The sequence below is a fragment of the Varanus komodoensis genome, unplaced genomic scaffold (genome assembly GCF_004798865.1).
Source record: "Varanus komodoensis strain SLA01 unplaced genomic scaffold, ASM479886v1 scaffold151, whole genome shotgun sequence".
Lineage (NCBI taxonomy): Eukaryota > Metazoa > Chordata > Lepidosauria > Squamata > Varanidae > Varanus > Varanus komodoensis.
In genome coordinates this window covers 51,753-64,256 of record NW_025335443.1, presented here as the reverse complement: position 1 = coordinate 64,256, position 12,504 = coordinate 51,753, and the positions used below count along the sequence as shown (strand labels likewise).

The 12,504-nt window shown below is 48.5% G+C and overlaps 1 protein-coding gene across 10 annotated transcripts in view; it reads right to left on the bottom strand.

The window, feature by feature from the left end:
- The window catches only part of LOC123021011 (zinc finger protein with KRAB and SCAN domains 7-like), a 33,297-nt gene that overhangs the window by 10,399 nt on the left and 10,394 nt on the right, over positions 1 to 12,504 (bottom strand). For 8 of the 10 annotated variants that reach the window (XR_006414240.1, XR_006414241.1, XM_044425383.1 and 5 more), the window contains exons 4-9: positions 10,339 to 10,432; positions 9,132 to 9,214; positions 8,658 to 8,757; positions 8,210 to 8,317; positions 4,854 to 5,513; positions 2,195 to 2,620 (exon numbers count right to left, since the gene is read on the bottom strand). Coding sequence is in view for 8 of the 10 variants with exons in the window: in XM_044425383.1 (XP_044281318.1) it covers positions 2,195 to 2,620; positions 4,854 to 5,513; positions 8,210 to 8,317; positions 8,658 to 8,757; positions 9,132 to 9,214; positions 10,339 to 10,432 (1,471 nt within the window). In the remaining 2 variants the exon portion in view is untranslated. The remainder of the gene's footprint in view (positions 1 to 2,194; positions 2,621 to 4,853; positions 5,514 to 8,209; positions 8,318 to 8,657; positions 8,758 to 9,131; positions 9,215 to 10,338; positions 10,433 to 12,504) is intronic. The other 2 variants (XM_044425379.1, XM_044425385.1) reach the window with 2 other exon arrangements.

Sequence of the window (12,504 nt, the reverse complement as noted above, 5' to 3'; positions counted from 1 at the left end):
TCAGTGAACTCTGCACAAGGCCCAGCAGAAGGCCAACTACAGTGGCACCTCGGCTCACGAACTTAATCCGTTCCAGGACTCCGGTCGCCACCCAAATTGGCCGCGAACCAAGTCAAATTCCCCCATAAGGCTCAATGTAAATAAGGTTAATCCGTTTTGTAAATACAGTGGTACCTCAGCTCACGAACGCCTCAGTTCACGACCAAATTGGGTCGCAAAGAGAAATGTCCGAAAAAGTCTGCCTCAGCTCGCAAACTCCGCATCAGGTGGCGATCGCGCTTTCGCCTGCCTTCCCTCCAGCGCGCCCGCTTCAAATTTTTGTGATTAAAAAAAATTCTTACAGAACGGATTAACCTTATTTACATTGAACCTAATGGGGAAATTTGACTTGGCTCACAACCAATCCGGGTCACGACCAGCGTCCTGGAACGGATTAAGTTTGTGAGCCGAGGTACCACTGTATTTTTTTTATGACAAAAATTTGAAACAAAGGAACAAAGAACAACAAAGTTACAGAGTACAGTACAGTAGAGAATACTAACCTAGGTGGGGGGTAGGTTATTGCTTGGAGGGAGAGTCCAAACCATAATCGTGTGATAGCGATTGTGCTGGGGGGTAGACAGGTGCAATCGCCCTCGACACCCAATGCGGAGTTCGTGACCCAAGTCAAATTTTTTTCCTAAGTTTCTGTTTGCGACCCGATTTGGTTGTGAACTGGGGTGTTCGTGAGCCGAGGTATGTGACATCGTCCCCTCCACAGAAGTAAATGGAAACCTTGCTTACGCGCACAAAAAGCCAGGGAATGAAACACCTAGAAAACGTTTTGCTGTTTGCATCGCCTCGAGTGTCAAACTGCGTCTATTCCACGTTTGCGTGATAATGCATCCGAAAGGTGGTTCCCAATGTTTTCTCACACCCCAGTCATGTGAAGACATGTAACTGAGGATTGGGACCTGCGCGTGGAGAAGGCACGGTGGCCACACACATCCGTTCCTCCAATCTGAACCTTCTGGGACCAAGACAGACAGAACGGGCTACAAGGTGGAAAAGAAGGGATCACACGACGAGGAGAAACCTCTCCGTTCACGGAGGGAACATTTGGCTGCCTCCCATCTGCGAACACAAGTGTCCCCCTGGGGGAGGGGGAAGCGGGAGGGGAGGAGCAGAAAAGACGGGAAAACAGGCCCGGCACCCAGAGCACTGTCTGTCTAACACACACCTTGCTAGGAAGCAAATCCTCCTCATCATCATCACATTTGGAATTTAGATTTATCATTTAACAAATGACAGAGAAAAGAATACAAAGAGTGATAGTGGGAAGAATTACTTAGGGTTCCACTCTATCATGGGGAGAAAACAGAGCTGGTCTTATTGTCTTATTGGCCATCCACGCCATATACCATGTTTCCCCGAAAATAAGACCAGATCTTATATTAATCTTTGCTCCAAAAGATGCATTAGGCTTATTTTCAGGTGATGCCTTATTTTTTCTCAAGAAAGTCATAAGATTCTTGCCCGGAGAGTCCTCCGTGATTCCTTTCTTGTATTCGACGGAATAGCTCTTTCTGTTTGCACACATCCTGTCTGGGGGTCAAAATATAATTCCCTTTAAATCTAACATTAAATCAGGTGTTAATTGAAGACTTGAGACAGGAGTGGCAACGCACAAGTGCATTAAGTACGTCCGTTACAACACACGACGTACTGAATCATGAAACACGTCCATTCGTTCTCAAATGCGCACGTTATTTGTGCTTTGTCTGTACTCCAGTTGGTCATTCGGCAATAAATTTCGAGTCCATCTGTTTACATAGGCATTTACCTCTCGTCCAAAGGCGTCCGCTACGGTATTTACAAATACTTAATTATGATTTACATTATCATTTATTTTAAGCGTTAATGTCAATAATATTGTTTATATTTAAATATATGTTATTATTTTATAATTCAGTATGTCCGTCGTGTGTTGCAATGGACGTACTAAATGTGTCCATCTGGCCGACGATCTTAACTGGGGCTTATTTTGGGGGTAGGGCTTATATTACGAGCATCCTGAATAATCATGCTAGGGCTTATTTTCCGGTTAAGTCTTATTTTCAGGGAAATACGGTAGGATGGGAGCAGGGGAGAGAAGCAGGAAAATCAGGAGGGGCAGTGAGAAGGGGGAAATGCTGCACCATATGAGCACACCTACCTCCATCCGCCTGCTGAGATTCCTCGGTGGAGCCATCAGGGGAAGCGGAATTAGTTGAGCAGATATTACTTTTCCGGTGCCGGGAAAGGTTTGAGATCCAGCGGTAGGCCTTCCCGCAGTCAGGGCATGTGTAGGGCCTTTCTCCTGTATGGGTCCTCGTGTGTCGAATGACTTCTGAGAGCCAATCCGATTTGAATCCACACTCGGGGCAAGCGTGGTGGTCATTTTTCTTCGGGCTTCCCAGCTTGGTCAGCACCACTCGAAGAGATTTGATCCCAGGCACGCCCAGCCCTTGCGAGCTCCTCGGGCGCAGTCTGGAAACGGGGCGCGGCGGTGAGCTCTCCCCAGTCGGTGAAGCAACGCCTGGACCCTCAGGTTTCAGCTGCAAAGTATTGTCGCCGATCTTCCCTGTCTCCTCGGCAGCAGCTGCAATGGTGGAGACAAAATACAGGAATGTGAATTTTCCCTCAGGGGAAGTGATAAAAGCAGCATCACGTGGCATCCAGGCAAAGGATGGACTGCACTTCGAGGCCACTCTGGGTGGCTTTAAAAGATGGTTCGACTCATTCACGGCAGCTAAGACTAGCGACAGCTGCTGGGTCTGCTGGCTACAGGCTAGGACCATGTGCATGAGTTACCAGGGAATTCGGCCAGGCCCTGTGTGAAGAGACCGCTGGGCTAAACAGGCCTTTGATCCAAGCCGGCCGCTCCCTTCTGAGGTTCTAAGTGCCAGCAAGGAAGTCTTGGGCTCCAGGGGCACATCTTTGCCCAAGGACTGGCAGCTTGGTGTGTCCACTGGTACCCCTCCCCGAAAGGGGCATAGGAAAATCAAGAGCCCCGCTAGATACAACAAGGCCCACTCGCCTGTTTCCCGCTGAGGCCAACCAGTCACTCTTCCAGAAGACTGACAAGCTGAGCCAGAGGGCAACGGCGGCCCAAACCCCCTTCCCTTTTTGCCCCACAGCAAGAGGTATTCAGAGGTGAACTACCGCTGAAACTGAGGTCCTTCTTAGCCACTGCGGCTAGTACTAGCCCATGTCAGTTTTCTCCTCTCCTCTGTCAATTTCTAATACCCTCGACGGCCATCTACATTAGTGACTAGATTACGTTATGTTATTCCCAAAGTCGCATCCGACCCATCACGACCCCATGGACAACATTCCCCCAGGCCCTCCTGTCCTCCGCCATCCCCCGGAGTCCACTCAAGCTCACACCAACTGCTTCAGGGACTCCATCCAGCCACCTCATCCTCTGCCATCCCCTCCTCCTTTTGCCACCTACTGTTCCCAGCATTAAGCTCTCCTCCAGGGAGTCCTTCCTTCTCATTAGGTGGCCAAAGTATTTGGGTTTCATTCGTGAATTCCAAATCTGCTGGGTAACAATAGTTACTTCCCTTTGTCTGACCTGCCTCTACTGCCCATCCATTTTGACCCCAACTGCTTATTATTATTATTATTATTATTATTATTATTATTAGAATATTTCTATGCCGCCCCTTGCCAAAGCCTCGGGGCGGCTTACAACACAATAAAATACAATACAATACAATACAAAATAACGATATAAAATTAAAATTAATAATATAAAATAAGTAAAAAAATATAAACGATATAAAAGAAGTTAGAAAAGTTATAAAAGAAAAGAAAAGAAGTCGCCCTGGCAGCAAAAGTAAGAAATATCACAGCAAAGTAAGAAAATTCATTTCACCCCACTTTTCCAACATGGCATACCACTTTATAAATGTGTTATCACATTTTTCCCACAATCCTCCAAAGCAGGTCTGCAGAATTTGCATCCTTTCAGGTGTTCTCCAATCATCCCTTCATGGCTGGTAGGCCCCTCTTGGCCTACCATCCCCTCTGGGCTGGGGCATCCAACGACTCTCAAAGGCCACATGTGTTCTACTAAAGTTTGGAGGAGGAATTTAGAGCAAACTGCCTTCCTGACCAGCAGAGAAACCAGCCTTGTAGGGAAGGCACGAAGTTTGGAAAGGTTGGACCAGAAGATCCTTGTCCCCAAAACTCCGAAAGACTAGAAAGTAACAAAATACAAAGCAAAGAACAAAGCAGGTCTGTACTGCTGGTTATGGACCTTTGCTTAGGGGAACACTTTAGTATTATAATTACAGCCTGCCCTTTTCTCCTCACAAGCACCCTGCGAGGTAGGCCAGGCTCTCAATGAGTGGCACAGTCACCCACCAAGCTTGAACTCTAAAAAGAGATTAGAACCTGGCTCTCCCTGTCCAATATTCTAACTATTAAACCATACTGACACTTAGTTGTTTTATCACATGCTGGTATTTTTTTATGGAGACTGCTTTTACCTATCTCATGTAGTATATTAGCTTGGGATTTTTTTAAAAGAAACATGACTAAGAAATTCAAATCATCATCATCATCATTCAGAGCTATCAAACATTTCCTTCCCCACTAGAAGGAAAGTTTTATGTTGTATGTGCATTGCTGTCTGTTATTTCTGATTCTTATATCCTGCATATTTCAATATTGCATCTGTTTTTGCTTTGAAAGCTGCCCAAGGAACATCAGTCAATGGACTACCATGTAAATGTAATACATAAATAAATACATTCTGGGATTCAGCTACATTGTGATCGGCACAGCTAAGCTATGAAAACGAAAGAAAAGAAAACACGGTCTACCTCCGAGCCTTTGCGGATGTACCGCAACTTTTTTTGCATGTCTGTGGAGCCCTTGGTGCCTAGAAAGATTCGACTGCCACCTGAAGGTTCTGCCACATTCAGGGCATACATAGGGCTTCTCCACCATGTGGTCTTTCATATGCTCAGCAAGGGAGTGGTTAGAAGATTTGCACAGTCCGCAGGTGGGGCATATGAACCCTTGCTTCAGCTGACTGCACGAGCGTGTCACCTTGTAGCTGCGGGAATCACCCAGGGGCTGGTGGATTCTCTGGTGTGTCTCAAACGTTGATTTTCCTTTGTACGTTTTCCCACATTCAGGGCACTGGAACACCTCTTTTTTCGAGTGGGTTTTCATGTGTCTCAGCAGATCGGACAAGTAATAGGCTTTATGTCCACATTCAGAACAAATGTGCTTTTTCTCTGGTGGATAATTTCTGCCTTTCTTTTTCACGGTTTTTCGCCGACGCCGCGTGGATTTCTCTGGCTGCTGGCCTTGCGGTTTCCCTGGGCACAATTTTTTTCCAGGACTGACCTCGTCAGTTTCAAGACTCAAGGAAGTGTCATCTGTTAATTCGACTGAGGATGCCACAAATGTGTCTTCTGCTTCTGCAACCGCTTGCTGAGAAGGCTCAATTTTGATCTTGTTGAGATTCCCACCACCTGGTGAAAGGATGAAAAAATACACGGCATTGAGCCTGTGCTGAGACAGTCCCAGGCCGCTGCCTCGGAAAGTATAGGCCTCGCTTAGCATAAGGGAAATGCTACACTCTGGTCCCCTTACTTAGCTTAATTTATTTATTATCTCCTGACCCTGAGAACACGCAGCTGTCCTGTTTTGAGAGAATGCACCTTACTGAATCTACTAGTGAGTTTATGCCTCGTTGCACGCTTAATTAGCTTATGCTATTATATCCTATTGTTTTGGCACACGAAGCAGGGATAAAACTCTCAAGTTGCGAGAATCTTGGCTGGATAAAGTGGGAAACCTCCACTGTTATGTCTTGAAACTGTTAATGTTATTGGATTTTATCTGGCCAGGGCGGCTTATTTTACACTGTATGTTTGTATTTTTAATTTAATATTTATATTTTTAATTTAGATTATGATTATTTTGACTTAGTGTTGTGAGCCACCCCGAGGCTTCGGCGAATGGGGCGGCATAAAAATGTTTTAATTAATTAATTAATTAAAAACAGGATGGGGAACTTCATGGGCTACGGAGGCCAATGACGGAAAGCTGCCAATGGCACACACTGAGGCTTGCAAGCGAGTAAAACAAGCAGCTTCCCCACTGCTTAGTCACCGCACTGGTGAAACAGCCAGCCCCTTTCCCACAGTCTACACAACCCGGCCAGTTTCCTTCGTGCCTCGTCTGAACGCCAACATCCTCGAGAGAGCTTCGCTGACCATCTGCTCCGCCTGCCTGGAGCCTGCCGGGCAGCCGAGGCCAAGCGGAGCGTCGTACATGCCTTCCTGTTCATCCTTTCGAAATACTAGCAAGTAATTTGCCCGTGGCAGCAATAAAGTATCCTAGTAAGTAAACCTGGACCTAGCAGGGGGGTTTCCTTGGGATTACGCAACCTTTTGGCCCACAGCTGGGGCGACACATACACAAGCACTTCCAGTATGAACATCTGGACAGACATGCTTGGTCAGCGAACAGGCGGCTGGAAAGAGATCTCGGATGCTTCTTCAAGATACTCACTGGGCAGGTTTGAACAATTCCTGAGGGTTGAACAAGCTGCCATGGCCTGTTTATCCTCAGTGTGACTGGGGGCAATTTGACTTATTAGCAGCCAAAGTACAGCTTGATCTGTTATTCAAATCCAGGCTGCAAAACTTGTTGGGGGAGGGCGGGGGGGGGGGACTCAGAAATAAGCTACTGGCTTTTTCTGGAGGGGGAACAGCCCTCAACTAAGTAAGCCGTGCTGCCTGGATTTGGACAATACGAGTCACATATGGACTGGTAATTAGGCAAACTGGCCCTACAAGAACCAGCAGACAATTATACAAGCCACAGTTGCTTGTTGAACCCTCAGTAATTGTGCAAACCAGGTCACTAAGCTACTGCCCCTCAGCCTCAGTGGCCTGGTTCACACGTAACGATTACCCATGATATGCGTTTCTTGACTTCTAAGTTGTCAAGATGTGTCAATGCAACTGTGCTAACAACTCAGGGTTTGTTAATTGAGACAACTCCCCCCCCCCACAAAAAAAAAAAAAGATAACCCTTGGTTTGCTGTTAGGTTGTAAACTCTGGGTTTAAATAATGCATTGCCATTCCATATTTTGACTTGTTATGCTTGGCTTCAGAGGCAACAGGTGAGAGCAGTCAAAATACCCAGCTGTTCTACCTACCAGTAACACAGCATTACAAAGGTATTTGGGATACGAGAGAAAGTAGGCAGAGCAGGAGGAAAAGAAACACCATCCGGGGAAACTGCTGGTGCGAAGGGGTGAAGATTCTGAGGATGACGAGGAGATGGCTTGTCCAACGGTCCATCCTCAAAGTGAGTCTCGAGGTCTTGGGACCCCCCTGAAGTTGCTGCAGGGGGAGACTGGATTCAAGGCCATGGCGACCACCACCACAAGTCTTCCACGGGAGAGTCGAAGAGTTGCTGACTCCAGGGCAGGATGTGGAAATGGAGGCAGCCTCAGAGCATCGTGAGCCGGGCAAAGTGTCTGGGTACCACACACAGGGCAGGATGCTGAAACGGCCAGCGCGGCCAACAGGGAGCCCCCGATCCTCAATCCGCTGGCTCAGCATCAACACTGGCGCAAAGCCCAGTCGGATGCAGGGGGGTACATGCTTTCGTAGCACTCCTCCTCTTGGGGTGACACACAGGAGGAAGCTTTAGGCAATGACAGCGTCCAACTTCTGTACTTGGTGTGTGCCCAGAAGCTTGTACAACTATTAATCGATTAGACAAGAAAGCTTCAACTGGTGTGTCAGCTGTTACCAGAAGGAGACGAGCAGCACAGGAGATGACACTTCCCCAGCTACCTGCTCGCAGGAGGCGGGGATGTTCACCCGGGCAGACCACTGTGGACAAGGGATTTTGCCCCCACTCCACGCTGCCCATGAACACCATGCACAGCTCGACTGTGAAGTGCCTGGAAGGATGCCACAAGGGACGCCGCACTCCTGACAAGGACAGAGGGCCTCTGGGGGTGTGCACAGATGCACTCTGCCCCCTGCTAAGTAACCTGGTATTTCAGGCTGAAGATGGCGGCAGGGTTTATGTAGGACCATGATACAGGAACTCAACGGAGCAGGATGTTAGCAAATCTGGGCGTCCTCACAACCTGGAATGGCTAATGCATGCACACGCGCACACACATTTTCACACGCTTACCCAAGAAGTGGTCGGGGACTGCCTCTCCATGTTCAGGTCTCGGGGCAAAAACGGCTTCTTGTTGACCAGGCTGAGTGTCCATCTCAGGTGTGGGAATCAGAAGCCCTTCTTGGATAGGGGGCAGTGGGGAGAGAAACAGGGAATCAGAAGAGTGGGGACTTTACTGACCCATCCACTCTGAAATCATAGGCAAGCCTTCCCACCCTAATGGATAGCGCTTCAGAGAGTACGAGGAGGAAGAGAAGGTGGCACCCCAAGACAAGGCAGAAGTGGGTCTCTGGTTACCCTGAGCTGGGTTAGATACTAAGGGTGGGCTCAAAGGTCTAAATGGAACCTCCATAGGCAGGGGGAGTATACCTCAGAAAACCAGGCACACGGGACAAAAGGCATTCCTCCCACAGGTATGTTTCTGGAGGCTGACCCTTCCCCAAGGCTCAGGGAGGCTTACCTACAGCGCTGCCGCTGCTGCTGCCACTGTTCTCCCGCATGACTTCCCAGTGCAGAGGTGTCTGGCTGAGGTCCAGCGCATCCTTCACACCCACAGGCTCCTGAACAAGGGAAGCATGCAGTGTCCAGAGCTCGAACCGGCCTTGAGGCACAGACGAGCTCATGGAGGTCTTCCAAACCACAGGTTGGAACCCGCCAGCACAGCTGGACCGAAAGACTGCCCGCTCCTTGCGCTAGTGACCTGTCCAGCTCATGTTCTTCCAGGCGTTTTGACCAACAACTCCCATCAGCCCTAACTAGAGTGGCCGCCAGGGAGGTTTCCTGGGAGGCGCAGGTCAAAACATCTGGAGCACCACAAAGGGCCCCTCGCTCCATGAGCGGCACTGCATTAGCTTTTTTCAAGACAGCCCTGCCCCTCGAAACGGCACTGCGGCTTCATCTTCAGCCAGTGAACCACGATCAGGGCTCTACGTACCTCTGGCGGTGCAACCCCAGCCGCTTCCTGACCCTCAGGAGGAAACACCAAGCCAGGGTTCCTCGCGGGTGCTGCTTCGCTGGCTGCGAGACACAGGAAAGGGAAGAGTTCCAAAAAGAAGGCTGAGTGGTTTGCCCAACATTTCATGCCCCACCACGGCCTCCAAATCACACAACACGAACATCTACAGATCAGCTAATATTGGTGTCTTGCCATGAGAGTCACACATCCTACTAGCGGCTTCAGGTTGATCATGACGGCAACAAAACGCTGGGCGAGACTGGATTTGGCCTGATTCAGCAGAGCTCTCATTCTTTCAGAGAAGTTTCATATGGAATCCATTTGTCTTATTGAGGATGGTTTTTATCCTGCTTTTTGGCTGAGGTTTAAGTGACACGTTTATTCGGTCTCCAGCCCTCCTGATGTGGTAGAAGCAAGTCCCAATTCCCAGCCAGCGTGGCCTGGTTGCAAGCGCTCCATAAATGCGCTCGCATATTCCGTCACGCACGCGCACCCAGGTGCGATTCCCAGGTGCGCATGAGAGATGGAGGGCTCTGGTGGGAACAGCCGCTTATCAGAAGGGGAGTTAATATTTGCCCCAGTAGAACCTCAGAGTTCTCTGAGATTGGAGTCGTTGAGACGAACGACAGACCACGTGGCGAACCAACCCCAAGGGGGCCGGGCTGAGACGGCGGAGGATCAGAGCCCTTCAAGGACAAACACGGAGCCCCCTATTATTCTTGATTGTGGGAAAGAAGCCGATAGGGAACAAGCTGGTGAGAGTTCTGTGGGAGTCTGGGATGCTCGATCGTGCAGGTGCCCTCGCTGGCTGGGGCAACTGGAGACATGATTAGAGGAGCAGTGACAAGCACGCGTCCAGAGACCGGCCCCGAAGGGCCCATAAGCAAAGTGTGGGGTGACGTCAGTCAGAGCGAGAGGTCAACTTTCTCCCTCGCGTGTACTTTCGGTGTTTGTGAATACTTTGCAGCTGTTTGGAATAAAGACTCTTTAAGCGCTGGCTAGAGTGATTGCCTTCGTTGGGAAGGGGCGCCTGGCTCACAACATTCCCCCACCGTGGGGGAAAAAGGGTACCAAAATAACCCACATGGAGAGGTTTCCAGGACAGCAATCCTTCTGCCTCTTACTTATCCTTTCCAGTGCCCGATACGATCCTCCTGGAAAATAAAAGCCGCTCGTAGCTCCTTACCCATCAAGCCCGCTTCCCGATCGCCATTTCGACTGACTCCTGCGCAGTGCTGTCGCTGAGGCCTCTCTGCATCCAGGGAACTGGCAGTCGGCACCTGAAAAGAGCCACAGAGACCCAAGTTCGGAAAGGTAAGATCTGCCGATTTTAGCCTGCGGTGTTCCATTTACTTCCTGGTTTCTTTCTGGTCGCAGTTTAAACCTGCTTCTCTCTCCCTCCCTCGCCTGTGAAGCTGCCTCACCCATCCCAATGCAGACACAAGGCCACTTAACTGGAGCTGCAAGTTTTAAATAAAGCACTCAAAGTCTAGAGTGCTGGACAGTGTTTATCACTAGAGTTGATTTTTCTCAGTGCTATTTGGAGTTTCAAAATGTACAGCTGTTGCAGCAACTGAAAAGTAGCGACAGAGTCTCTCTTTCCAACAAGGAATGCTGAGTTTTGTTTAACAAGTAACACATCTCTCCGACTTCCCTGAATGCTTGCAAAGGGAACACCCACTGCGGTATTATATGCATTATCTTTTTGGCATCTAGACAAAAGTTGGCCTGTACACTCAAGGCCTTGATAGCAAGCCCATGTTATAGTTTTAACTGCTGTTTATCACCACTGCTCTTGAGTATATGGGATTTTAGACTATACTGTTTTGATGTGGCCTGAATATGTGTATTTAAGCTCCCAATGGCTTGGGGCCAGGAAATCTGAGGGAATGTCTATTTCCATATGTACTACTTGTACCATGAGGTGGTCACCCCCCCCCCCCGCAAACACGTAAAAGGGGAGATGACAAGAAGGCCCCTTTCCCTAGTAGCACCCCAACTGTGAAACTCACTTCCACCTGAGATCCGGTTGGCGTCATCTCTCTGTTCTTTCAGACAACAATTAAGAGCATTTCTCTTTCACAACCGTTTTGGCAGGCGAGACACTCAGTTTTAATAGTTTTTATGTTACTTTGCTGCTGCCACGTTTTGATTTTAGAGAGAGTTTTTAGTTCATTAATTACATATAATTTTATCTTACTAAGGTTGTCTTATATGGTTTAATATACTATATGTTCAATTTTATGTCCCCCACCTCATTTCATTTTATCTTATCAGCTTGCTTATTTTTACTTATTATTGGTTCTGATACTTTATCATATAGAGTCATTAAATGTGTTGTGAATTGTATCGCTTTTATTCTTGCACAGAATGCCGTAACCAGTCCAGAGAGGCTTATGGCTTACGGGGACAGCATACAAGTCAAACAAAATATTTCTGCATTGTTTTCAAAGCTGCTTTGGAAGTCCACTCTTGTTGAGAAGGGTAGGAAACACACTTTAAATAAATAAATACAGCCCAGCAGCCATAGCCCATCGTTGCAGAACCTCGGACAAGGAAGCAACATCCAGCTCCAATATGGATCTCCAGGGTGCTAGACGGCATCGCCACCTTTCCCCTGGCCACCAGCTCCAATATCCTGCTTGGTTTTGGTGCTAGAGGAAGAAGGAAAGTCCTCTTCACACAGAAGCATCAAGGAAAGAGGGAACACGGTAGACCCAGGTTAAGGCCAGGCTACCGAGGAGGGCAGCGTATCAGCGTCTTCTGCACATGCCCAGGCCAGCCTCAGTCAGGTGTAAGGCAGGAGGGGATGATTCCAAAAACTATTCCTATTCTGGCTCCATCAATTCTGGGGTTAAACAAACAGAGATTAAAATTGTGGATGTCCATAAGGACAAGTATTTTAAGACAGGGGAAACCTGGGCAGGTGCCAGTGACTTTACCGTCTGCGTGCACATGAGCATGATAAAGAGAAGGAAGAACGTGACCTCTATAGCAGTTGTTTTCAACCTTTCTACAACTGGGACCGGCGAAAACAGGAAAACCGCCTTGGGGGCTGCCAGGGCAGAAACCAAGAGCACCATACACATAATACGGTGTGCTGTCTATTAGTTTCCAAACATAATACCAAAGAAAAATTGAAAATTCTCCAAAACAACCAGAAACTGAGCAACAAAAAATGCCAACAAAAGAACAAAATACCGAAATTGGTGCAGCATGCCCCCCCAAGCTGTCTCTCACCTCCCTGCCCCCCCCCAGCAGCACCGGTATACCCCCTGCAAACGCAATGCCAGCCAAGGAAGAGGTGGTGGAGCACAGCTAGCCCCCGCACCCATCTGCAGTAAATGGGAGG